This window comes from Rattus norvegicus, chromosome 18 (assembly GCF_036323735.1).
Source record: "Rattus norvegicus strain BN/NHsdMcwi chromosome 18, GRCr8, whole genome shotgun sequence".
NCBI classification, from domain to species: domain Eukaryota; kingdom Metazoa; phylum Chordata; class Mammalia; order Rodentia; family Muridae; genus Rattus; species Rattus norvegicus.
In genome coordinates, this window is record NC_086036.1 from 30,014,612 (window position 1) to 30,041,173 (window position 26,562).

Below are 26,562 nucleotides of genomic sequence, written 5' to 3' on the forward strand. Positions count from 1 at the left end.
ACAGGGGCTGTCCAGGATAAATGGAATCTCATTCCCTGATCCTAAAAGTTTCAAAAATGAACCATCTTGTCTAAAGGTGAAAATTCCAACTCAAAACCAACATGTGGAACTAAAGCACTGAAAAGAGAAAATATATGTACTTTTAGCAAAGATGGTGAAACAACACAAAGAACAAAAGTGGGAGAAAGGGACTTCTTCAAAAATAAACACCTTCCCTTTTTTTTTTTCAGAATATACTGTTAATAAATTCAAATAGTTAACAAGAATACATGCAAAACACACACATTCCAAACACTTGTACATAAGCTACAACAAAGACAAATATTTAATGATCAAAACCTTAAACATTTAAACAGTATCCTTAAGGAAGACACACAAAGAGCAGGTAAGGACACGAGAAGTTCAAGACTGTCAGAGCCTCAATGGTCACAGCCACACTAGAATCCAACCATTAAAGATGGCTGTATCAGGAGCTGACAAGTTTTCCAACTCTGGTATGGTTTGGTCTGTAGTGCTGGGATCCAAGGTCTCCAAATGGTAAGATGATTACATTCCTCTGTATTCTCTGTCTATTCTGTCCTCTTCTTGAAAAAAAAAATATAAACAATGTCTGTAAGACAAAGGACACTCCCTGATTGTCACAGAGCCAAGCAATAATCAGCTTCTTTTCACTCCTGCACCAAGTCCCTTCCTGTGTTACTATTTAATAAAGAAAACATAGAAACCAAAATGTCTGCTTCCCTTCTGTTTATTCATCTACCTTTGACCTTTTAGTCCCTTGATGTTTCCAGCAGACAACTGCAAGAAGTGATTGATACACTGAGTGTTTAGACTTAATGAAATTAGAAACTCTATTAGGGTTAAAGTTTTTACTCTTTTAACACTTATTTATTTGGTGTGGGTGTGTGTGTACACACATGTGGAAGTGTTACTTGTTTCCTTCCACCATGTGGATGCTGGAGATCTTTTTTTTTTTTTTTTTTTTTTTTTTTGGTTCTTTTTTTTTTTCGGAGCTGGGGACCGAACCCAGGGCCTTGCGCTTCATAGGCAAGCTCTCTACCACTGAGCTAAATCCCCAACCCCGATGCTGGAGATCTTAAGGCTTAGCAGCAAACACTTTTACCCACTGAGCCATCTCACCAGTCCCCCAGCTCTCAAGTTTTAAGGGTACCATTCCAAACAACCTTTAATAATGGGTAGAAGTAAAAAAAAAAAAAAAAACCTCAAAACTGAAAGAATGACTTACCCACTTATTCTATAAGGAGGGAATTCACTAATATTGGTCACAATATTTGTCTTCTTCCACAGTAAAAAGGCATTAATAATTATAAACCTGGGTTTGTTTTTGTCTTAAGAGAAAATAGGTTTGCATAGAGATTACAGTATTTTTTTACTTTTTACTTCCAGAAACTTTATTATTCTCTCTATCCCTACCCCAGTTGGTTTGGTTCATTTCTGTAGCCCTGGCTGTCCTGGAATTCACTCCAGAGACCAGGCTAGCCTCAGAGAGTCACCTGTCTGGGAATAAAAGCCACCATGCCTGGCTCAAAATTTTAGTCTTAATAGTTTCTAACTGTCTGGTTGCCCAAAATCCTGGCTATGCTCAAACCAGTCACCAGAAGACCATGGAGAGATGAGAATAAAGAAACAACAGGCAGATGATTACAAGGCAAGTGTCACCCAACAGTGACAGGCAAGCACCTTAGCTGCTGTGCTAAGATGCTTGTTTCCTTATTACTGCGAAATGAGTGATTAAAAGCAGAAGGCTCAACACAAAAAGAAAAAATTCTTAATATAAAATTAGTTTCAAAATGAGAATGGTTTCTGTAACTGTGAATGTTTTCAACGAACACAAGGTAAAAGGAATCACTTTCATATTCAAACCCTTTATCTAAACATGATTTTAACCTGTTCCTCTGAATCACATGTGGCATACAACCTTATCTTTGAGGTCTCTATTTCATCCCACTGAAGATAATTCTCCCCTAGAATAACTTGGCAATTCATTTATAAACAAACTACAGTGCAAGCCAATAATAACTCTACCATACAGAATATACAATCGGTCTGTTCTGGTCCATGTGCTTATCAAAATGATACTGCTCCTCACTAATACTACTACTTCCTGAAGGTTTTATAACAAATATTTACAGTCCGAAATGTTCAGCTCTTGAGGCTGGAGAGATAGATCCGTGGTTTAGAGCACTTGTCGCTCTTGCAGAGGACCTGGGTTTAGTTCCAGCATTCGCTTGATGGTTCACAACCATCTGTAACTCTAGTTCTAAGGGTCCGGTGCCATCTTCAGACCTCCTTAAATGTCAAGCACATATGGTGCACATACACACATGCAGGCAAAACACTCGAACACATAAAACAAAAATAAGTGCATCTTTAAAAAAAAACTGAACATTTACTGGAACATTTACCAACTCTCTAAAAAGCATTAAGTACCTTTTAGAACTGATGTTTCTCATTGAATCAGCAATTGCTGTTCTTAAAAATGTATTAATTTCTCAACTGTATGAGAAGACATTTAATTTATAAATGCAGGGATAGTCTGCAGCTTCCCAACTCCCTGCTTGTACTGACTCTCTACATATATTTCGGAAATGAGTGTACTGGACACCCACATTCGTCACTGCTGCAAAGTCAGAAACACTCTGCTCCCTCCAAATTTGTATTTTCCTCCCTCTCAAAGGATTCTGAAAGAAACTGAACTAATGCTAGATTGAGAAGGGAAATGCTCCTGGCCCAGGAGACAAACTCATCCATAACCAAAGGGCAAAACCAAAAAACACAGTTTCAGTCACATCAAAATTTCTAACAGCCATGCCTTTAAAAGATGACGCCTATCTGCTTTTTGAATTAGAACTCTCCTTGCCCCCCACACAAGTTGCCTCAGAGGGTGAAGGGCAGATTCCAGGCAATTGATAAGCTCTGTTTTCACTTCTGGCTGCTCGTACTTAGAATCTGCAAAAACCAGAAAGGTATGAACTGCAGTCCTTCAAATGCAAACCACCTGCTCAGAAGGTATGGTTGCAGCAGCCCAAGGGGCGGCACCCACTCAAAGACAAAGCACTTCAAGCACCCTTAGTCCAAGCCCAGAGGGTTTTTATAGCACACTCAGAATGGGCGTTCTGGCGGATACTGCACTTGAGAAAAGGTGGAGTAGGCGAAGCAGCTTTGAGTTTGGATTTAGCCAGTAAGTTCAGGAAAATGGAGCCCTGGGTAACAAAAGCACCCCAGCAATCTCATCCGCTCCACCTACTCCCACACTCACACACAGAGACAAGGAGAAGTGGACTGCAATACTGCTAGTCTCTCATTTTCATAGCTCTCATAAAAAGCAGTGAGCGAATAGCCTCCTGCCTGAAGGTAGATTGTATTTGACAACTAGGAAGTGAAGCAACCAGCTTTCCTGGGAACCTTCCAACTCTCACTGCTTGCAATCCCTCCTTCCAAAAATTTAGTTAAGGTAAGGGTTAAAACCAGAACCTCAGTAAAAGAGAACTAGGTTCAGCTCCGCCCTCTGTACAGCAAGTAACAACTCTGGGCCAAATCCACTGAGCTACACAGGACTCTGTGACACGCCAGAAAAACAGGTGAAAAGAAGTTGGGTCTCCTGGGAATTCTCACCTTACAGCACCACACACTTAAGTACATTTCACCAACTTAGGAAACGCGGCGTTAGAGCAAATTAAAAAGCACGTATAAAACTTGAAACAAAGCAAACAATAACAAGTCACAGAGGTCACCACAAATCAGCAAGAATAGCCAGAGTTTGGATAGAGAAGGTCAAACAGTATCCACGGCAACAAAGTCAAAACAAAAAAATAAAGAAATACAGGCCCTAAAAATTACACTATGGAAGGAAAGTTGTGGAAAACTCTCTAACTGGAAGGTTAATTCTTATTACTCTTAAAGAACGAACTTAAGGATATACTGCTCTGGTCACCAAGGGATCCTATTTCTACAATAGTACTTGCTTGATCAAACAGTTACTGGCACCCTATATGTCACTGGAAAGGGCAGACCAGGAGCACCTGGTCTTGCTAGAAATAGGAAGAGATGAGTCACTCCTTTAATTCAGTCTAGTATGCTTTCAACCCTGCAGGTCACTAAACACTTTCTTCCCATTATACATCACTTATCAGTTTACTCCCAAACTTGTGGACTGGGATCAGAATACTGGGGGAGGGTGACAGGGCCTAGGAGTTAAAAGCCATTTAGTTGGTCAAAGAGATTACTATGTTACCTGGAAGAGCAAACCAAGTATCTAGTTAACAAAGGGCAAACAGTTAAACAGAATCTCTCTCTCTCTCTCTCTCTCTCTCTCTCTCTCTCTCTCTGTGTGTGTGTGTGTGTGTGTGTGTGTGTGTGTGTGTGTGTGTGTGTGCCTGCCTGACTGCTTGGTATCTTTCAAAGCTTTTACTGTAAGAGTCAAGTAGCTCCCTGGAGAGAGAAGAAAAGAGGACTTAGGAAAGGCAACAGGTAGTAAAACAGAGTCACATGAACATCAACAGTCCCTTGGACTGGGATTAGAAGTAATAGGCACACTAAGTAAAGATTTGCTCTCCTACAGGTGGTAGGAAAAGGGATTTCAGGAACCTTGGGGCCCAGAAAATGGTGAAAGATGAGTTGAGAAAACGGTTATTGTTATTTAAAGTGTATAAAAAGCAATTAAATTACTCATAAACTTATTGGAATTGAAATCTAAGGGAGAGGTTTAATCACCATCTCGGGTCATGAAGGGCATAGTATCTTTTAAAAAGTTCTAACCCTCTAAAGTGATAAGCAATAGGGCTAAAAAGAAACAGGTTTTGTGAATAAGGAAGCCAATTACCGCCATGCCCCAATGACCAATAATCACAAGGACAAACGTCCAAAGAAGGAGGGAAGAGAGACTCAAGTCAGGTAACATTCCTAAGGGGAAGCATTACCAGGTGACACCGGGCAGAAGGGGGACAGGGCGGGAGGAAAGTTAGCAGGTGAAAGGGATTACTAGTGAGAAAGGAAATGACCTTTTAAAAGAAAAAGAATACCCCAAATGGGATACGGATAAGAAGAGAAAACGGACTCAGAACAGTTTACAGGGGAGCAAAGAGAAAGAAAGAAAAAGAAAGAAAAAAGACGTGTTAGGGTACCAGAAGCAGAGGAAAGGAAGTGGGACTGAGAGCCCGCGGGGGCACGGGGGCGGGAGCGCAGAGCCTGCGGACTGAACAGCGAAGGAAGCTCCAAGGTGGCCGAGGCGAGGGCCAGGTGGGACAGCCCGGCTGCCGGATGTCCCGGAGGGAGAGAGTGTGGGACCGCGAAGCCCAGGACCCAGAGAAACCAGGAAGGGAGGCGCGGGGGCGGCTCCCCAGCGGCAAGCAGACGCCCCCGGATGGCAGCGAGGGTCGCCCGAGTCCAGAGGTGGCCACTCCGCCAGGCTGAGGAGCAGGGTGGGAGGGACACTCACAAATTTCTTATGTTTGCCGCCGTCGCCGCCCGTCGCAGGCAGCTCATCCGGGCTCCGACCCTTCTTCTTGTCCCGGGTCCCGCGGCCGGGCCCTAGGCCCCCGCCGGACGGCTCCATGTCCTGGTTAGCGCCGGCCAGAGACCCCTTGTCTACGCCGCTCCCGCCCGGCTGCCCCGAGCCAACAACCACCGCCGCCGCCCAGCAGCCTTCTTAGCCGGCCGCCGCGCCCCGCCTCATTAACATGCTGGGCTGCGCGCGCCTCATGAATATACAATGGTGACGCCTCGCTCCCGCCCGCCTGCCCCACTTCCGCCCGGACCCGCAGCCCCTACCAATGGGGGAAGGGAGGGGGGTGAAGGGACGCCGCGGAAGCGCGCTACCTGCCCGGCGGGCCTAACCATTCGGACCCACGTGTAGGGGGTGAAATAGAGAGTGGGCGGCGCTGCTCTGCCAGGCCACAGCGGGGAGTACCGCCCCCTGGCGGTTGGAACAGAGGAGGCCTTTAGGTTCCCACGCAGAAACCCACGTGGCTGTAAAGCTAGACCATCTCACACTCCAGCTAGAATTTTATTGTCTGAACCAAGACTCTTATGATAGAGAGACTGTTATCTTGGTTGAAAATTTAAGGCTAGGTTTTTGTAGGATCATGTAGTTTTTATGTATATGATGCCCATGCAGTGAAAAATGTGAAAAATGAGTTACCTGAAACAGAAAACTATGCCAAGAACAGAGTTCAAGCCAGCACCAACTCCAACTGTGGAGTTATATTACACAGGTCTGAATCCTAAACTAGCTTTTTAGTTGTTTTGTAGATGGACAAACCAATTATTGCCAATAGCTTAAGCAATAATTAGTTACTACATACTGGGCACAAACTATAGGCCAGGCCATATGTTATACATGACATGTCTTTCCTCACTAAATCCTCACAATTTCCTCATAGAGTCTACTGGTATCACCATTTAAGAAATTTGGGACTCTGGGTGTTGAAGTGACTTGTAATATAATTGACAGAAATTTACATGGATTAATCTGACATCCACAGCATGTTTAACCTAGATTCCCCAGGGGCATTAACAAAACATGCCCATGAGTTCTCTGGGTATGATCCTTACATGATCTTCTCCCTCAGCAATTCCATCCATTTTTCTGGCTACATCTACCTAATGTGTGGCGTTCTAGTATGAACTGAACAACCCTGAGGACTGAAGGAAAAGGTGGCAAGCGTGTATTTCTGAGGACAGGGTCAGTAACTTTGTGAGCCTCCAGTGCTTTAGCTACTCCCAGGGACTCTACTGACTTAGCAGACTCCTGAATCTGGCCTTTACCTCCTGTTTCCAACCTTCCAACTGCCAGATAAGAAGCTGCATAGATCTGTCCAGCTCTAACTACAGACTGTCCAGAAGAATCTCAGTGCTCCTACTTCCACACTGAGTGAAGGGAGCTATCTGTCACTCCTTTCCTGTACCACTGACAACACCCACATTTACAATGCCCGACTGTAAACTCCTCCAGGAAGGGGTCTATGTGTGGTACACACAGGATCCAGCCCTGTTCCTCAGTTCATGAGCAGCTTCTTGGTCCAGCACAGCCAAGCACTTACTGTGTCCTCATCTCAAACTCCCAGGTTCACATACCTGAAGGCATCTTTTACACCTTCTCAGGTCAGTAATCTGCCCAGGTTAATTTAACTCTTCAGCAGAAATGTCCTATTAATTCACTTGAGTAAAATAATCCATGGTGAATACACACACAGGGCCTAACATAAAGTACTGAATGGATGTTAACAAGTTTATTATACACATCGTCATCTCGATTTCCTTTTCCCATCATACATTGGTAACTAGCAAGAATTAAAATCCCAGAAAGGTACAAAAAATACCAATTGGTTTATTAGATCAAAAACAGTAAAATGGACATAAAGCCGGTTGGAGCTTTACACCCTCTCCTCCTTGCACCTGTACCTCCTCAGCAGTTAAGGTTTCAGAGAGCCATGCCTTCCTCCCCTCAGGTTCACCTTGCATGGAAGCAAGAACTGCAGTAGAGAACCCAGAAGGAAGTCAGAGGGGACCTTAGTACCGTCCAGACTTTCATCTCTAACAGTCTCTGTGCTGGAAGGACAGAGGAACAAATAAGGGGAAGAGGGGCTGGGGTCAGCTGCTAGGGCTCATTACCCATAATGTTCCAGAGACCTGTCCATCGGGTATATGAGAGTTTGAGGAAAGGGGGTAGTTGACTCTAGAACCAGATGTGGTTTCCAAACCCGTTACCAGAGTTAGTAAACACCCTGGGGATACCCAGTTCAGACCTGGGAGAGCAATACTTTCCTTCCCACCACAGAGGTGACAAGGAACTCTTGGGGACACGGCATCCATGCTGCTCTTAAATCTCCACATCACTTTCCTTGTCATTGTCATGGTCTCCATCATAGAATTCATTGGGTGCTTCTGGCCTGTAAAACAAGGGACAAGAGATTAGGAACCCACTCTTCAAGTTCCAGACTCCTCCTAACTCCCTCCTCAGAGCCAATTGTTCATGTGAGTCTTCTCCAAAGCCACTTACTTCCTGCTTGCTGGCAGGGACTTACTGCAATCTATGTATTCAATAAATGGAGACTCCCATGTGCCAGGCACTTCTGTAGGCCTTACCAAAACAGCAAAGAATCAGCCAGACTAGATTTCCATACAACCTCTCAAAGCTTATCTCATGAGACTAGCAATAACAAAACAAACGAAAGAATACAATAATTTCAAATGGTGGAGTGTTCTACATGAGTAGCCTGAGTCTGGTGTGAACAAGAAGATAACACTGGGCCTACAAAATAGGAGACCATTCTGAGAATGAAAGGCCTGAAGTCTATGAAGAGGCTGGTCAGACAAAGATCCTACCAAGCCACAAGAAAACCAAGTACAGAAGTCACGAGTGCCAAGGAAACTGAGCCATTCCTAACAACAAGGATGCCAGTAATTCTGCAGTTCATGTGAGCAGACCAATGTTTCAAAAGGTAAGGATCTGTGTGCAGGGCATGTTCAAATGGCTACTTCTAATTACGAGGAGAAGGAAAGGTGTGAGCTGAGACTGATGCAAAGAAAGTGTCTCAGGGTTTACTGCTGTGAACAGACACCATGACCAAGACAACTCTTATAAGGACAGCATTTAACTGGGGCTGGCTTACAGGTTCAGAAGTTCAATCCATTATCATCAAGTCAGGAACATTGCAGCATCCCGGCAGGCATGGTGCAGGAGGAGCTGAGAGTTCTACATCTTCATCTGATGGCTGCTTGCAGAATACTGGCTTCCAGGAAGCTTGGATGAGGGTCTTAAAGCCCATGCCCACAGTGACACACCTCCTCTAACAAGGCTACACCTTCTAATAGTGCCACTCCCTGGGCCAAGCACATGCAAACCAACACAGAAAGGAAGGCAGTAAGACTGACAGAGGAGCAGTACGAGGGTAGGACTGACATGAAGGGATGCACAAGTGGAAGACTGACATTCCATTAAAACTACCATGAGGGGGGAAGTGATAGCAACACAGGGCTCAGAAAGTACTCGATACTGGTTTCCTTCTCTTTGAAAAACTTCTCTAAAACAGACAATTAGGAAGTCACTGAAGAGAAGCAAGGAACTAAGGCAGGCAGGAAGGCCATCTCTATCACCTCTAAGAGCCCAGAGTGAAAAGTGAGGAGTCAGTCACTCAGGGTAACTACGGAGCTCTAGAAAAGTTACTTGATCTCTCTGAGCCATGGGTCCCTCCTCTAGTCCTCTGAGGATAAGACCCATCTCTTAGGGTTATGCAGAAAGTAGAGCCAAAGTAACTATAGATGAAAAAGCCAAACCCAGACAAAAGGAGAACTTAAAAACAGATGTCGCCGAACCAACCTAGACAATGGTGATCAGCTTCTAGAACTCAGGCTTTAGAGAGCTGTAGACAGATGCTAAGGAATGGATGACTAGACAGAGCCTGAACCAGATGTTTAGATACTTCCTCACCCAAGCCAGGGAATGGGGAGGCATCCAGGGAAGAGGAGGACTAGAAAGTCCCAAGGGTCAAGACCAAGTCCAGAGGACAGAAATGGAGGCCAAAATTCTGTGACCCAGAACAGACTCAGGAGGAACTGAGATGTCACCACAGCTGCAGCACAGCCAGCTTCAAGCCCATGACAGAAGCACAGCAACTCAGATGGTCTCAGTCCTGCAAATGCATCTGGTCCCTACTAACCCCATCTCTTCCATCGTTCTGGGTTCGGTTGTCTGTTGTCCTTTCTCATCATTTTCTAGAAATTTCTTTGAGGATTAACAAACAACAAAAAGATCTATACTAATCTTGCCTTATTTCATTCTAACTATAAATATTTCAACATAGATCTATGAAGATAAAGATTATTTATACATATACATGCACACACACACCTCACTCAATACAACTCATAAATCTAGAAAAATGAACTAAACAAATGTAGAAACCCTATAAAAGAGAATGTGGGCAGTGGTCTACTGTTCACTGCTCAGAATGGAGTAAAATGCTGGCAAACGTAAATAGGGAGCGAGAGAGACAGCTCAGCAGTTAGGAACACTTGTGGCCATAGAAAAGGACCCAGGTTCTTTCCAGCACCCACAGAGCAGCTTACAACCATCCTCCAGTTCCAGGAGATCTGACACCCTCTTCTGACCTTAGCAGGCACCAGGTACACAATGGTGTACTTAAATACATGCAAGTTAAACACCATACACATAAAATAAATCAATCTAAAAGTAAATAAAAGATTTTTCTTAAAAAGATGTAAATAAACCACTAAATTCTTTCTGGAAGGTAATTTGGCAACATTAGAAAAGTTTTACTGCATATGCCATTTTCCCTACAGCAACAGTTATGAATATATATACATATACATGTATATGTATATATATACACACACGCGTGCGTGCACACACACACACACATATATATGTGAATATATATATTTTATATATATATATATGTATATATATATATTCAGTGCCGCAGTCCTTATTGTTTTAATAGCCACAAAAAGGGGGGGGTGGGGGAGTGGGATGGAGAGTAACGTAAATATCCACAAGTGGTAACTGACTGCCCTTGTGATCATGTGGTCACCACACAATGGAATTATACAACTGAGAAACAATGATCTCTATACCGACATGGCACACACCCTTTCAAAGAAAAAAACAGGCAAACACAACTCAGAGCAACATATAGAAAATATCCTTACTCATAGTAACAAGAACTTTATAAACAAACTGGGTAGCATTTAGAAACCCGAGGCAGGAGGATTATTATGAGCTCAAGGCCAGCTTGGGCTATGATAGTGAAACCCAATCTCAAAAATACCAAGAAAGAGCAAGGCATGGTGGTGCATGTCTTTAATCCCGGCACTCATGAGGCAGAGGCAGGAGGATATCTGATTTATAGGCCAGCTTGGTCCACACAGAGGAAACCCTATCTCAAAACCCAAAAACAACAGCAACAAATCAAGAAAAATAAGTAACTGTAGAAATAAAATTCTGAATGTGCACACGTGCATATAGTGTTCTTATAATCTATAGAAATTACCTATCCAAAACCACATGAATCAAACCATAAATAACAGTTACTGCCATGGAGTAGTCCTGAAACTATGTAAATACAACACATTTTGATGTATCTAAAAGGGTCAAAAGAGAAAAAAGCTTGCAGCCTAAAGGAAATCAGCCAGGGCCAGGCGAACTCATGCCTTTTCTGCAAGCCTGAGGAACCACCCGCTCTCTGGCCCCAGACCTGCTGTAGTTCTCCTCAGGACCTCTCTCTTCAGCATCGGCCTCGTCAGTCCTGTCATAGGTCAGGAGATCTGCTGGAACATCATGAATCTGGACACTGGGTGCATGGTTCAGCATCTTCAAGTTTTCAAAGATGGTCTGGCGGATCTGGTCTAGATACTAGTTTAGAAGAAAAGAGTCAACAGTGCCAGGGTGATTGCCATAGTACATGAAATTCTATCCGCCTTCTACCATGACCATCCTGGTTTAAAGTAGTATTTCAAGGTCAGATCCTCAGTTAGTGACTGTCCCTTCCCAGCAACCCAACTGTTTGTCCTTTATCCAGGGCTACCACATGATAAGAGTGACAGTGACAGCCCAGAACTTCCTTCCCTTGCTCTCTCCATTTCCCACCTCCGAGACCTCTCCTGAGCCCGCCCAGCATTGCTGTGTCCAGCTTCCCCAAGATGCTAACCTGGCGTGAGTTCTGATTCTCGATGCGGGTGCTGACATCTGGATGGAGCGTGAAATCTGGGGCAAAGTACTCGAAGTATTCTTAGAGATGAGAAGCAATTGGGAGAGGGATGAACGAGAGTATGGCTGAGATACAAAAGACTGAATCCCATGGCTTTCCGATCACCTCTCTGAGTCCTGGTCCCCATGTGTAAGAGTATTTGCTCTGCTCTGAGCACAGGGGTTTAGTCTGCAGAGCTCCCAGAATGTGCAATTTCCCTTCAAACAAGGTCATTCTGAGGACTGGTGAGAATGGGCCCCCTGTGGGGGGCATCATGAAGTGGACCTTACCACTATAGGGAAGTTCCTCACTAATGGCCTCTTCTACCAGCAGAGATGTTTCATATGTCCTGAAACCAGCAAGCAGAGGGGTAGGGCTGAAAGGACCACCCCTCCAATTTCAGGGAGTTTATCATGAACTACAGAGGAGCAGAGTAGAATACTCACCAGCACCGGGCAACATTTCGAACGGTGTAACCACCACCTCCCAGCACCAGGAGAGGGATATTGAAACTCTTGACATATTCAACACATTCCCTGTTAGAAGCAACAAGAGGACTAGGTGAATCCAAGACACGTGACCACCGATATGCCTTGAAATACTGGAGGAAGACTTGACCAACAATATTTCTCTGTCCTGTTGTGTAGTATAACTCAAAGTTGCATTCTTTGGGTGTGACTACTTGTACAAATGTGTGAGTCTTCATATGTGTGCCAGTGCACGTGTGTCTGAGGATGTGTGCATGTGTATTCACATGCTAGAAGACATCTTCAAGTGTTGGCCTAAAGGCACTATCCATTTTTTTTTTTTTAACCTGGAACTTTCCAAGTAGGCTAAGCTGGCTGGCTACCAAACCCTATGAATCTTCTGGTCTCTACTTCACCAGGGCTGGGATTATGGATCATAAATGGGTACCGCCAGGCCTAGTGTTTTCACATGAGCTCTGGGATCAAACTTGAGTCTTCATGGTTGTATAGCAAGCGCTTTTACTGAGGGTGCTATTCACCCTGTCCCCATCTGATATCCTCCTGCCTCTGAGCTGTGCGCTCAGGATTAGAACTCCTTGGGTAGTATTGCTCAACATGTGGGCCAAAACCATGGGAAAGCACAGAGTCCCAGTGGTCTTAGGAGACACCACTCAATAGCAAGATGACAGTTATAAAATGGCAAGCAACAAAAATAAAGTTATAGCTGGAGGGTCCTATGTGTTTTCCCCTGGTTCAGACCCACAGGTTGAGAACCACTGCGTTAGGGCTAAAGCGCCATCTCAACATTAGTGTTTACTGCTTTCCTAGAGGCCAGAGTTTCAGTTCCCAGCACCTACACCGGGAAGCTCACTCCGATAGGTAAATTCCAATACCCTATTCTGCTACTGGGGACACACACACACACACACACACACACACACACACACACACACACAAATATTACCTTTTAAAAATACTAGCATACTTTACTATTTTGTGTCTCAATAAAAATTTTAAAATAAAGCACACCCCCACTCTGTCTTGCTTAATACTCCCTGTGCACCTTACCTGCTACCCACTACTCTCATCAGGGTCACAGCCAGAATGTCTAAGCTTCAGGGTACACCTTCAAACTCTCATACTTCTCTCTATCAACACGTGCCTGCCCAAATAACGTTAATGCTTCCTAGCTAGCTGCCCACTACCTGCCCTGACCCAATTCCCACACCAAACCTTTCTTCATTTAGCAGTCAGAACAGCAGCTTTCAAACTCACTGGACCCTGTCACTTCCCTGGGTAAGGTCCTTCACTGGTTTTCTATCACCCATGAGTGCCAGAGTCTGACGCTCTGCACACTCTCAGCCTGGCCAGCTTACAGCACCTGACTGTTCTGGCCTCACTGGTTTTATTGCCAAGACTCCTTTCAGTCTTAGGGCTTTACATTGGCTCTTCACACTGCTTGAGGCAGGATTCTCTGTTCTCCTTTTATGGTTCACTCCTTAGTCTCCAGGTCTCCCATTTCATCTTTTCAGAAAACCTTTCCCAAAACATGTCATCTACAGTACATTCCCAAACCAGGTATGGTGTGACCCGAGTTTATAGTCCCAGAATCTGGGAGCTTCAAGTAGGAGGGTCACAAGTTCGAAGCCAGCCTGTGCCACACGGTGAGACCTTAAAAAAACTGTATAATTAAAAAGTAGATTCCCGGGGTTGGGGATTTAGCTCAGTGGTAGAGCTCTTGCCTAGCAAGCGCAAGGCCCTGGGTTTGGTCCTCAGCTCCGAAAAAAAAGAAAAAAAAAAAAAAAAGTAGATTCCCTGCTGTTACCCTGTCTTATTTTTTTCATTAGATTTTTCATTGTATGTATGTGTATTTATGTATGATTTAATATATACACATATACATACAATAATTAATAATAATGATAACAAAAAATAAAATACAACTTTAAATAACAACAACAAGAAAGCCAACGCACCCATGTCCTCGAATGCTGAGATTGAAGCAGCCTAATCGATCACAGCCCAGGGAGTCAGCGCCACACTACAAAAAGAAAAAACACAAATGGCTACAATAACATGGATGATCAGAACATCAGTGTCCTCCAATGTCCTTCCTCACCAATTTTTGGAGCTTATTCGTCCTGATCTCTTCCCTGCAGCCCAGGCCCGCCCTCTTAGGGAGGCGCTAAGGTTGTTACCTGCAGCACGATGCACGTCGGCTGATAGAAGTCCACCACCTGGCTGATGACCGGCTGGAAAAGGTGCTTGTAACCTGGGAGAGGGCCAAAGGTGGGCAACCTGGCACCCCAAGGGGATGGGGAGACAGGGAACAAAAGGAAAAGGGGGGTTGAGAGAGCATGTAGCCCGGGAAAGGGGCAACCCACAGAACCAACCACTGGTTCTGAACTTTTGGAGGGTGTCGCAACTGCTGAGTTAAACACTAGCAACCTTCCTCCCAAAAGAATAAATTAACAAAACGTACACACATAATATATTGCATACAAATTCCAAGGGTTCATGGTCCCTCTGAAGGCCACTCATCCTTAAGGACACCTGACCCAACAATGGACAACACCAGGCAGAAGAGGTTAATTGTTAATTGAAAGAGAAAAAAGGGGAGAAGAGTGAGCAGGGAGAAGTCATCAGAACTTACTCTGGTCATCAATGCCATCCCGTAAGGGCACATTGAGACAATAGTAGCGGCCACTCTCTGCTCCAACTTCATACATATCACCTATAGAAAGAGAGCGCAGTAACCATGCACTGGAAGTTCTCACAACACAGCTGTTCCTTCTCTGCTCTCCACCAAGGCTCCAGCAACTAGCATTCACTCAATACAGGGTCACTGCTATGTAACTCTGACTGGCCAGGAACTTGTTATGCTACCCAGACTAGCTTTGACCTCTTAATCCCCCTGCCTCAGCCAACTGATTATTGGTATTATAGGTATGTGCCTCTCTGCCTGGTTCAAAATTTTTGATGTAGCAGGGCATGGTGGCACATGCCTTTAATCCCAGCACTCAAGAGGCAGAGGCCAGCCAGATCTATAGCAACAGACAAAGAATGAATAAAGGAAGTAGTCAGGAAGGTTTCTCTGCAGAAAGGACATAGTGCTAGCAAAGAGCTGAGGGGCAGCCAAGGGTAAAGACATCCCTGGTACCCGTAATTCACGATACTGATTATGGGAGATTATATTCAAGGTTAGCCTGGGCTATAGAGCAAGACCTTGTCTCAAAACAAAACACAAACACAAAGAGATAAGCGGTCAAAAAACACAGTAATTCTATTCCCTACCTGTTCCAGGAAAGAAGTAATTTCCATATTTGTGGAAGGACACAGTCATGACCCGGTCAGTGAGGTAGAAGGCTTCCTGAACCCCGTCACCATGGTGGATGTCAATATCAATGTACAGCACCCGAGGGTGGTACCTGGTGTGAGGGCAAAGCCATGGTCTGGGGAAGAGGCTCATCCCTCAGTCCTCTCCTCCCCAACACAATCTCGAGAATTATTCAGAGTCTGCTTCTGGCCTTGTCACTTGAAACCTCACCCCACCGATTCCCTCCAGGCTAGAGACTGGGAAGAAAGGACTGTACATTGGGCTGAAAGTGAGCAGGTGCAGGACAAGTAGGAAGAAGCCATCTGAGAAAAGTATCAAGGACTTAGGAGAAGCCAGTGAGGAAGGAGGTCAAGGCTGGGCCAAGGCCTGAGAGCCTGCATCCCAGTTCCCAAAGTCTCCCCATCTCCTCTTGCAGCACTTACTTGAGCAGCTCCAGGATACCAATTACTATGTCATTGACATAGCAGAAGCCAGAGGCCTGTGGAGAGATGGGTCTATAAATAGGAACAGTTCTACTCAGCTACCCAGTACTGTCTGTCATTCAGCCTACCTTCCCTAGGGTAGCCACAGTCTTCCCCATTGCAATCTTACCTCAAACTTCTTGGCATGATGTAGACCACCAGCCCAGTTGATGGCAATATCACAGATCTGAAAGATAAACACCCTTTCAGTCTTTTCTTGCCCTCCCCTACCACTGGGTTCCAGGTCAAGACTCTGTGGTCCTGAATCTGGAAACCCACAGGAAACAGGACCAAGACTCGGGTTACATCACCTTGTTGTTTAGCTGTGTTGCCCCTTGCAGAGATGCGCCTGTATAGCGGGAGCAGAACTCGAAGAGCCCGGGAAACACAGGGCTGCAAGACAAAGAGTGGGGTTAATACCCCTCTTGTCGTTTTCCCCACCTTCCCCATCCAAATTCCAATGACCACTGTGTAACAACTCCCTACCCTCCTCCACACCAGAGCCACTTACAGACCCATTCAACAAAGATTTTGGACCAAATCTTGTGCTAAACCTCGTGCAAAACATGGTACAGGAAACCTAAGAATGTCTAACTGCCAGGGAGTTTGTACTCAACCTGGGAGCTAAGCAAACAGTTTTTTGGGGTGTACAAGAAATGTGAGGGAGCTAGCTGAAGGAGGAGGCTGGTTCATCACAGGAGGTGTCCGAGTGTGTCACATTTTCTCATGGTGTCCAATGACATTCTTTATGACTACTTTTTTTTGGAGACAGGTTTCTCTGTGTATCCTTGGCTGTCCTGGAACTCACTCTGTAAACCAGGATGGCCTCAAACTTGCCTCTGTTTCCCAAGTGCTGGGATTAAAGCCATGCGCCACCACTGCCTGGCTGCACACTTTAAAGACTGCATTCCTGTTTATGTGGAACACTAGCAATGAGACACCTAACTGAAAGCCGTCTGCTCACTGTCACCGCAGAAAGCTGTATGTCAGCTATATCAATTACCTGTTACACACTGCACAATTCCATTTATGTAACACTTGAGAAAAGACAAAATATAAGGACCAGATCAATAGTTGCTTGGGGCTAAGGTGAAGAGAAGGGGTGACTATATTTGTAGAGTAAAGGAAATATTCGGTACCCTCGTACTGTATCAAAACTCACAGAAACATGACACCTCGGATCTGGGAAGACAGCTTGGTCAGTTAAAGTGCTTGTGTTACAAGCAGGAGGACCTGAGTCAGTCCCAAAGCCCATGTAAAAAGGTCAAGTTTGGGGGCTGGGGATTTAGCTCAGTGGTAGAGCGCTTACCTAGGAAGCGCAAGGCCCTGGGTTCGGTCCCCAGCTCCAAAAAAAAAAGGTCAAGTTTGGTGGTTTATGCTTCTAATCCCAGCTGTGGAGAGGCAGTTTTAAGGGGGTGGCTGTCTAGTTCCAGGCCATTGAGAGACCTTGTTTAAAAAAATCAAGGTGGCAGCCAGCCGGTGGTGGCTCATGCCTTTAATCCCCGCATTCGATAAGACAGAGGCAGGTAGATCTCTGAGTTCGAGACTGGCCTTGTCTACAGAAAGAGTTCCAGGGCAGTGAGAACACAGAGAAACCCTGTCTAAGAAACAAAAACAAAACAAAAAAACTAAAAAATCAAAGTGAACAGGTGTAGTAGAACATGCCTTTAATCCCAACACTCTGGAGGCAGGCAGATCTCTGTAGGTTCAAGGCCAGCCAGCCTAGTCTACAAAGTGAGTCCCAGAACAGCTGATCTACAGAGATACTGTCAAAACAACAAAAACACAAACAGGGTGGATAGTACTTGAGAAGTGACACCAAACAGCTGCGGAGGCATACACACACCTTTATATATGAGTCCTTATGCACAAGCATGAGCAACAGGCGCACACACACACACACACACACACACACACACACACACACACAGAAACAGGATACCTTAAAAAGCTGAATTAGACTAAAAAATGGTTCAGCAATTAAAGCATCTCCCAGAAGACCCAAATTGTGTTCTCAGTACTCATATCAGACAGCTTATAACCACTTGTATGTAACTCCAGTTCCAAGGGATCCAAAATCCTTTTCTGGCCTTCATGAGTACCCTCATACATATGATATGTCATCACTCACATAGATATATACAAACTCATACATAAAAACAAATCCTCTTTTTAAAGTAAAATTACTGTACCTAGTTTTTAAAAATATTTTAAATAGGAACTGGGGAGATGACTTGTGGTTAACAACACTTGTTGCTTTTAAGAAGACCTGAGTTCAATTCCCAGCACCCACCTGTTGGCTCACAACCATCTGTAAACCCAGTTCCTAAAGATCTAACTAGCAACATGGTATACATACATGCAGGAGGGCAAAGCAGTCATATATAAAATAAAGCTTAAAGAGATTAATACTTTAACTATATCAAGCTTAAATTTTTAAAGACAATAGTACAGTATGCACATGACCAAACCCAAGGTACCACGATAAAAAAAAATAAATCCCTAGTTTTAGGTTTCAAAAAAGCCAGTACAGCCTACACCATCGAACACGTAAGTAAATATGATTGGGTAGTGTATTAGTAGCACAGTGGTAGAGTGCTTGCCTAGCATGCACAAAGCCTTTGGTTCAATTCCCAGGACTGCAAAAACAAGCAAACAAAAGTATAGGGAATTGTATGGTTTTTTTCAAAGGATTTTAAAAGAATTTGTGTTTGATAAGTAGAAAACTAAGCAAATTGAGAAAATAAGAATGTAATTATAAATTCTACTTAAAGTTATACAGAAAAATAGGTTAAATAATAGTACTATTTGGCAGCTAAATTATAATAATGTAAGCATAGATGGGCAGTGGATGTATATGCTCTTAATCACAGACCTTGGAAGGCAGAGGCTCGCAGATCTCTGTAAGTTCAAGGCCAGCCTGGACTACAGAGTGAGTTCTAATACAGCTGGGCTAAACAGAAACCCTGTCTCACAAAACCCAGAAAAAAAATTATTTAGTTAACTAATTAAATTAATTAATCATATAAGCACAGAAGACTGATTAATTTTAAAACATGAAGGCTGGGTGTGGTGGCAGACATCTTTAATCCTAGCATTCAGGACCAGAGGCAGGAAAATCTCTGTGAGTTTATAGCCAGACTGTCTCTAGAGCGTTCCAAAGCCAGCTAAGAATACACAGGGAGACCCTGTCTCAAAAATAAAATAAAGGGGTTGGGGATTTAGCTCAGTGGTTAGAGCGCTTGCCTAGGAGGCGCAAGGCCCTGGGTTCGGTCCCCAGCTCCGAAAAAAAAAAAAAAAAGAACCAAAAATAAATAAATAAATAAATAAATAAATAAATAAATAAATAAATAAAATAAATAAATAAAATAAAAATAAAAAAATAAAATGTTGAGGCTGGATGGAGTGGCTCACACCTATAACCATAGCATTCTGAAGTAGAGAAAGGAAGAGCAGGAGTTTAAGGTCATCCTTGGCTACACAACCTAGGTTCCAGAAGCCCTGCCTCTAAATAAATAAACAAATAAACAAACATAAAAATAAGGGGGTATCTGCCTAGGAAGCGCAAGGCCCTGGGTTCGATCCCCAGCTCCGAAAAAAAGAACCAAAAAAAAAAAAAAAAAAATAAGGGGGTATCAAGATGTCCTAGCAGATGGGAAAACTCACCACAAACACCGACGACCTGGATTTAATCTGTGAAACCCATAGGGGGACCTATTCCCACAGGCTGTCCCTCTGACCTCCAGGCATGTACCACCCCTCCAAAAATAAGCAAATAAATAAATGAGAAAATAAACTACCAAGTAAGTAAATACATTAATAATATAAACTGTGATATTACGCACTGTGAACTGGGACAGAAGGGGAGCATACTGGGATGGTATAGGAAAATGAATTGCTCAAACCACCACACCGCTTATTAGACAACACCTAAAATTGATAGAAGTAGCAACAGTAAGAGATGATACAGTAGAGAAGCATGAGTCAGAAGGCAGACAACCTACATTCACCCATGTAGTCGGGTGAGGTTGGGCAGTGAGCTCTGCCTCAGAATCCTTATCTGTCCAAAGGAGACTGTAGTAAACCTTGCTTGATAAGGGTTGTTGATGCTTAGAAGATGGCTGCAAAGCATTCAAAACACTACCTAGAGCATAGTAGGTATTATCCAAATACTACGGATTAGTAGGAGTTGCAACAATAAAGTAGTTTTATTATTTTGAGATGTAAAGATAAACACCATGGCAGGGCAGGGTGGCATGTGCCTTTAATCCTACCTAGCACACGGAAGTCAGGGGCCGATGAATCTCTTAAGTTTGAGGCCAGCCTGGTCTACAGAGCTAATTCCAGGACAGCCATGGCTACATAGCAAAGTCTCGGAAAATAAACAGACAAATAAATAAATGAAATAAATAAAATAAACACCAGAGAAATAGGTAAAAGTGGGAAGAGAGATTTATGGATGGAATAGGTCTGAAATTATTTTCCCCCAAATTATAATTTGACTATGAATATTGATTATTTATTTTTAAATTACAATTTACCTGGGCTGGTCTGGAACCTAACTTTGTAGACCAGACTAGCTTCAAATTATGGCAAGCCTCCTGCCCCAGGCTTCTCAGTTGGGATCAATATAGCCATCATATCAGGAAGCAACTTGAAATTAATTTTTAAAAAAAGGAAGAAAAAAAAAATTCGCTTCTCCTCTGAAACACAGAACCCATAAGCACAGCTATAGTTTACGCTGCTGGAATGACAGGGATCTCGAAGCCCAGAGGCAGTGTTCCCTCACTTCCCAAGAACAGTTACAGGGCTCCAGCTGCGGCCTGCGGGCTGACTCTGCATTCTCAGACCTGGAAACTAAACTGGGAGAAAAAGCCTAAGTGAATTTTTAAAAAAAGAAGAGGAAGAGGAGGAAAGAAGAAAGAGGGAGAGGAGGAGGAAGAAGAGGAGGAGAAGGAGGAGGTTGAAGAAGAGGAGGGGTCGGCGGTGGCGCTGAACACCTTTGATCCAAGCAAGCCCTCAGGAGACAGAGGCAGATGGAGCTCTGTGAATTAGAGGCCAACCCTGTCTACAGAGTGAGTTCCAGGACAGCTAGGGCTACAGAGAAACCCTGTCTCAAAAAAACAAGACAAAGGGAAGAAGAAGAAGAAAGAAAAGGAAACTGTCCAAGACTGTATGTAACTCAACACCAAATGAGTGGCACACCATGCACAGGGCAGAGCTCTATGGGCCAAGGCTGCCAAGAAAGCTTTATGCCGAGCCAAGCAGTGACACCTACCTGGGATCCCAGTACTGAGAAGCTGAGGTGGGAAAACCACCAGTTCACTGATGACACAGACTACATAAAAGGATTCTGTCTTGAAAAACAAAACAAGACAAGGAAACAAAGAGGGAGGGGACATCTGGAGAGATGACTCGGCTGATAAGGTGCTTGTTAACTCTTCTGGAGGATCTGCACTCAGTGTTAGCACCCACATTAGGAGACACAAAACCACCTGTAACTCCACTGCTGGGGAATCCAATGACCTCTTCAGACCCCTATAGTGTCAGCACATGTGGTACACACACACACACACACAGAGTAAAATTGTTTTAAGGAAAAGAAAAGGGAAATGAGAAACCGAATGGAAGTGGTGTGTGGAAGCTGAGAAGGCTTTAAACAGGCTATGTGGAGAGCCTAGGGCACCCCCACTCTGTGGGAGTGAGGTCTGAGTATCAGGAGGAAAGTGTTCAGGGCAGCTTAAGGAGCTGGCCTTTATCCTACAGCCAGGACTACTCCATTAGTCGCTCACTCAGTAAAACAGATTAGGAAATCCATTTACAAACCTAGCTCTGTTCTAATCTACTTTCAGGATCACAAGTTCAAGGCTAGCCTGCGGCCATGTGGCATGACTTTATCTTAAAACAAACAAGAAACCTAGGTTCCGGAACTGAGTCCTACTGCATCCACTCATCAGTTGTGACTCAAGCTAAACTACTAAATTTCCCCATACCTCCATTTACTTAGGTGTAACCCCAGGAAAAAGGCTATTATTGTCCAGTGTTGCTATGAAAATTGACTACATGTATTTGCAACCCTCAGCATCATGCGTAATAGGGTCCCTACCCTCAACAAACAGGATTGTAGGAAACAACGAAGAGGACCAACAACCTCATTTCTTCAAAAAGTAAATTCAAAGGTGAGAGAAAAATGACACATTAAGTCTCAGGAGACCATATGAATGTGTAAACCTTGTTTGGATCCTAATTTAAATAAGATATATCATGCACACATACATATACTCTCTCTCTCTCTCTCTCTCTCTCTCTCTCTCTCTCTCTCACACACACACACACACACAGAGAGAGAGAGAGAGAGAGAGAGAGAGAGAGAAACACAGAGATAGAAAAGAAGAGAAATGGACATATTTAAATACCAATTGCATTTTTCATTAAAGAAAAATGATTAACTTTTTAGGTCTGATGCTGATATTTTTAAGAGTATCACTTAGAGATACATAATAAAATATTTATGGATTAGAGTATGTGGATCTTGGATTTGTTTTAAAATCATGTGACATGGGGTGATACAAATAACTTAAGACTGCCCAGATATGGAAGAATGTGCCAGAATCGCGGCACTTGGGAGGCTAAGACAGGATGATTCCAAGTTCAAGGCCAGAATTTACTACCTAATGAGGCCCGGTCTCACCAGAAATAAAGAAAAAAAGGCTTAGCATTTATGCTGGGTAAGGAATGTACTCAGATTTACTACTCTTCTGCTTTCAAAAATGTTTGATTTTCCCTAATGATAAACTTAAACAGTGTCCACTATGCTGGGGCATGCCTTTAGTCATGGAATTGAAGGGGCAGGTGGATCTCTGTTAAGTTTGAAGCCAGCCTGGTCTACATAGGGAGTTTCAGACCAGCCAGGGCTGGAAAGTGAGGTCCCTGTCTCATAGGTAAATAAATAAATAAGAAAATAAAACCAACAGTATTGAGTTTTCCATAGCTATTATGCTTATTAGTGTTTTACTTTTTTAAACTAAATAAATGTATTTATTTATGTATATAAGTGCTCTATTTGCATGTCTGACTGCATGCCAAAAGAGGGCATCAGATCTCATTACAGATGGTTGTGAGTCACCATGTGAGTGCTAGGAATTGAACTCAGGTCCTCTGGAAAAACAGCCAGTGCTTTTAACCACTGAGACATCTGTCTAAGCCAATACCTTTATTATTTTTCACTAATGTACCCTGGAGTGTTAGCAAGGCTTGTGGCTCATTTTTGTTAGCCATTCTCCAGCATCCCAACCCTGAGTCTTCTGCCTACAATAAATACAAGCTCCGTGTTAACCTGGTCTGATTAGGGGTGATGTAGCTTATAAGCAGAAAGTCGAGTATCATGTACAAAGGACAGGATTCAATTCTTAGTATCATTAAACAAAAATATTCAAAAAGAATCATGTCAAATCATTCCTATAGGAACAAAACCACTGATTTAATGCATAGCTGTTTACTTCAAATACAAACAGAACAAAAACAGGGTCTCACTAAATAATGTAGGCTGGCCCTGAACTAATAACTTTCTTGCTTCTACCTAAGTGCCAGGATTACAGATGGGAGGCGCCTCAGGCCTTAAGCTTTAAAAAGGCCCCCACCCATCTCCTCAGGCTCTCACTCTCCTGTTTATTTCTGGATGGTGTTTCTGGTACTCCTCAGAGAAGTCATGTTCCACCCTAGCACAGCCCTTTAGCACACACTGTCCCTCCTACTCAAGTTCCTCCCTCTCCTTCCAGCCATCTTTCAGACCTCAACTCAATCTCTACCACTGCACTTAAGACCAGCCCTGCCCCAAGGCTGGATAACTCTTCCAAGTCCACACGCAGTTGTGGACTTCTTCACAGGGCTTTGCAAGGTAGAATATTAAAACTTTGTCATTTTCTCTCACCATCGTATCCCTCATACGTAGCCTGACTGGGATAGAACAAATGACTAGCAGGCATTCACTGAACAAACGAATGAATGAATGAATTCACCGACGCCTCCATGAAGGGCCCAGCCTCCCAGTGATTGACAACCCCATCCTGCCCTCACCAGTCGTCACCCACGTTGAAGGCATTAAGGCTCTTGGTGAAACCCTGCATATTGGTGGGGCTGACTCTCTGCAGGAAGTCAATGTAGTCCTCAGAATGGAAGCGGCACATGTCATGCTGGGAGGCCTGGTAAGGCTTGAAGACCTGGGGGAGACAAATAGGAAGCTGTTACCTGAGAACTGCCTAGGTGCTAGCTCAGCCCCAGAAGGGTGGGTGATGAACTAGGTAAGACCTTACTTAATTATAATCCCACCTAAATGCTGAAGGGCATTCCCAATACCACAACAGGTGACAACTGCCATGGAAACAAGTGGAAACCAAAAAAGGAAAGGGGTTGGTTTCTGAATTCTCAGAAATTTTCTGCTCAGTCTCAGAAAACACACAGACACACACACACAGACACACACACACACACACACACACACACACACACGGCTTTTCTTTATCATCAGTCTCTCTCCCTCATTTTTTACCCTGTATCTATAAATTCTTTTCTAATTAAAATTTTTCCTATATTAAAGTCAGGGTGTCAGTTCTCTGCTTTGGTCATTGGAGGTTCAGAGTTCAGACTTGGGCCATCATCCGCCTCAGAGGCAGGCACCTTCACCCACTGAACCATCACTGCAACCCGACTGATAGCTATAACCTGTTGATCTGTGTGAGCTGAGATGTTATCTCCTGAGAACAAAAGTCCGTTTCACTGCTCCTTTAACACATGGTCTTGTTACTGGCTCCACACAATGCCAGGAAGGGAAAAAAAAAAAAGATTCAGTTTGGAAGTTTGGACAAAGAAACCTGGCAACAGGCTAGGCAATGCTATGCCAGTCACCAGGCTGAAACCACTCACAGGGATCCCAGCCCTGGACACTGTCCAAAGCAATCTTCCTGCCCCCCTATTCCTTCTTCTACAGCAACTCGATGAGTGAAAAAAAAGGCTACCTGCTAGGCAAGCTACTTTTATCAAGATCCCTGAAGAGCACTTCATCTCCCTCTTCCCTTCAGCCCAGTCAGTCTCATCTACCTTCTTGGCCTTGGCTCCCAGCCTACTTGCTCTGGTCCTAGTTCCTGCTCTTCCAGGCCTGGTTCCTTCTGCACTTATCTCTTCTCCTAAACTCTGATTCTGCTCTGTTCTCTGGGTTTTTCACTGTGGGGTAAAATATGTGAGCTATATGACAACCTAACTGAAACCCGATGTCCTAACCAAAGATTTATTATCCTTGGGGAAGGGGGGCAAGATGGAGGTTCAAACAATACTTTGAAAATTGGGCAAAAAAAAACAAACGCTTTTTTTTTCTCTTCTAGAAAACGCATAAAAGACCACACAGACTTATACTAACATCACCTCAGTCTTTCCCACTCCCAAACATTCTGCCTGTACCTCAACACACTGATTATATGTTGACTACCTTCCTGGTGCACCAGGGTCAGGCTTGCTATTTTCCCATTTCACAGTTCTAAGCTGCGGAGAAACAGTACCTGCATAACTGAATTGAACCGTAAAGACAGATATAATCTACGTTAAAAAGCAAAGCCCCAAGATATCTCTACACACATACACCACAAAGGGTGCAGAGTTGTTCTAGCTCCTAGCAGGTAAATGGGCAGAGGAGAAGGAGCAGGGATTATGGGCAAAATAGACTCCCACCTCTCACCACTGTCTACCTTACAATGCAGACTAGAAATGTACTGCAGTAACAGAGCACTCACCTAGCATATGTAAAGCTCTGGGTTTGACCCAACAACACATACATAAAATGAAGTGGTGATGGAACATACCTGTCTTTAAAATGTCCCCTAATGCTAGGCCAAAGACTGGTCTGCCCTCAAGTTAAAAGAGAATCCCACCTAAGGTCAAAAACGTATCTCCTTTTAAGTCTGGGGTGTCACTACCACCACCACCACTGCCCTGCACATAGGGAATGTTTCCGGTGCCTTCTCCCCTTCTCCCCCTCCTCTAGACGTAGGTTGCACCTGGTAAGTCCAGCCCACCTAGTCTAAGGCCGCTGCTCGCTCCCAGGCCCAAACCCCTACAGAAGTGTCAAGACTCACGATCATCTTCTTATAGAGACCATAATGCAGGACTAGGCTATGAGTCAATGCCAGGCGATGGGGTTTCATCGGGTGTCCAGCTCCTGAGGGTGGGAAGAAAAGAGTTGGTCGGTCCCTACCCCTAGAGTTGCAGCCCTTGCCGCAAAACCTCTCCTCCCGCACAATCCTGAGCCCTACCGTAGTGGAAGTTGCCCACATCGGGGTCGTAGAAATACGCCACGGTCTTGGCCATGGTGCTGGGGGACCAGGCCCCGACTCAGCCGCCCGCCCGCCGCCGGACGCCAGCCCCACCCCCGCCGTGCGTGCTGCGCAAGCACGCCGCCTACCTCTGCAGAACTGGAGCCCTCGGCCCCGCCTCCCAAGGCTAGGCTTTGGCCACGCCCCCTTGGGGAGTTCCGCCCCTCATTATGCTGCCCTGGTCCGGTTTCCGAGGCTTGAGACTTG

The 26,562-nt window shown here is 44.3% G+C and overlaps 2 protein-coding genes across 4 annotated transcripts in view; both read right to left on the bottom strand.

The window, feature by feature from the left end:
• Positions 1-5,669, bottom strand: part of Diaph1 (diaphanous-related formin 1) — a 99,392-nt gene extending 93,723 nt beyond the window's left edge. For both annotated transcript variants that reach the window (NM_001395102.1, NM_001107393.3), the window contains exon 1: positions 5,459-5,669. In NM_001395102.1, coding sequence (NP_001382031.1) covers positions 5,459-5,575 — 117 coding nt within the window. In that variant the 5' untranslated portion in view covers positions 5,576-5,669. The remainder of the gene's footprint in view (positions 1-5,458) is intronic.
• A 1,566-nt stretch (positions 5,670-7,235) lies between these two features.
• Hdac3 (histone deacetylase 3) lies at positions 7,236-26,450 on the bottom strand. Of its 2 annotated transcripts, NM_053448.2 has the most exons (15): positions 26,296-26,414; positions 26,119-26,201; positions 24,071-24,213; positions 16,306-16,387; positions 16,125-16,181; positions 15,956-16,011; positions 15,491-15,624; positions 14,850-14,930; positions 14,395-14,468; positions 14,173-14,237; positions 12,176-12,265; positions 12,020-12,078; positions 11,691-11,770; positions 11,238-11,395; positions 7,236-7,910 (listed from the first exon to the last, which is right to left on the bottom strand). In NM_053448.2, exons 1-15 carry the CDS (start codon positions 26,348-26,350, stop codon positions 7,841-7,843), a joined length of 1,287 nt encoding a protein of 428 aa, NP_445900.2. In that variant the 5' UTR covers positions 26,351-26,414; the 3' UTR covers positions 7,236-7,840. The 2 variants fall into 2 exon arrangements, with proteins under 2 accessions (NP_445900.2, XP_063133703.1); XM_063277633.1 differs by lacking the exons at positions 7,236-7,910; positions 11,238-11,395; positions 11,691-11,770; positions 12,020-12,078 and having other exon boundaries at positions 12,191-12,265; positions 14,395-14,494; positions 26,296-26,450.
• Positions 26,451-26,562: the final 112 nt, after the last annotated feature.

What these genes read in the sequence shown, in the direction of transcription:
- Hdac3 (NM_053448.2), bottom strand. Translation starts at nt 26,350, where the DNA reads ATGGCCAAGACCGTGGCGTATTTCTACGACCCCGATGTGGGCAACTTC. An exon ending in TGAGGAACTTCCCTATAGTG is followed by an intron (nt 11,771 to 12,019) that starts GTAAGGTCCACT and finishes CTCATCTCTAAG; the next exon opens with AATACTTCGAGTACTTTGCC. An exon ending in AGAATCAGAACTCACGCCAG is followed by an intron (nt 11,396 to 11,690) that starts GTTAGCATCTTG and finishes CTTCTAAACTAG; the next exon opens with TATCTAGACCAGATCCGCCA.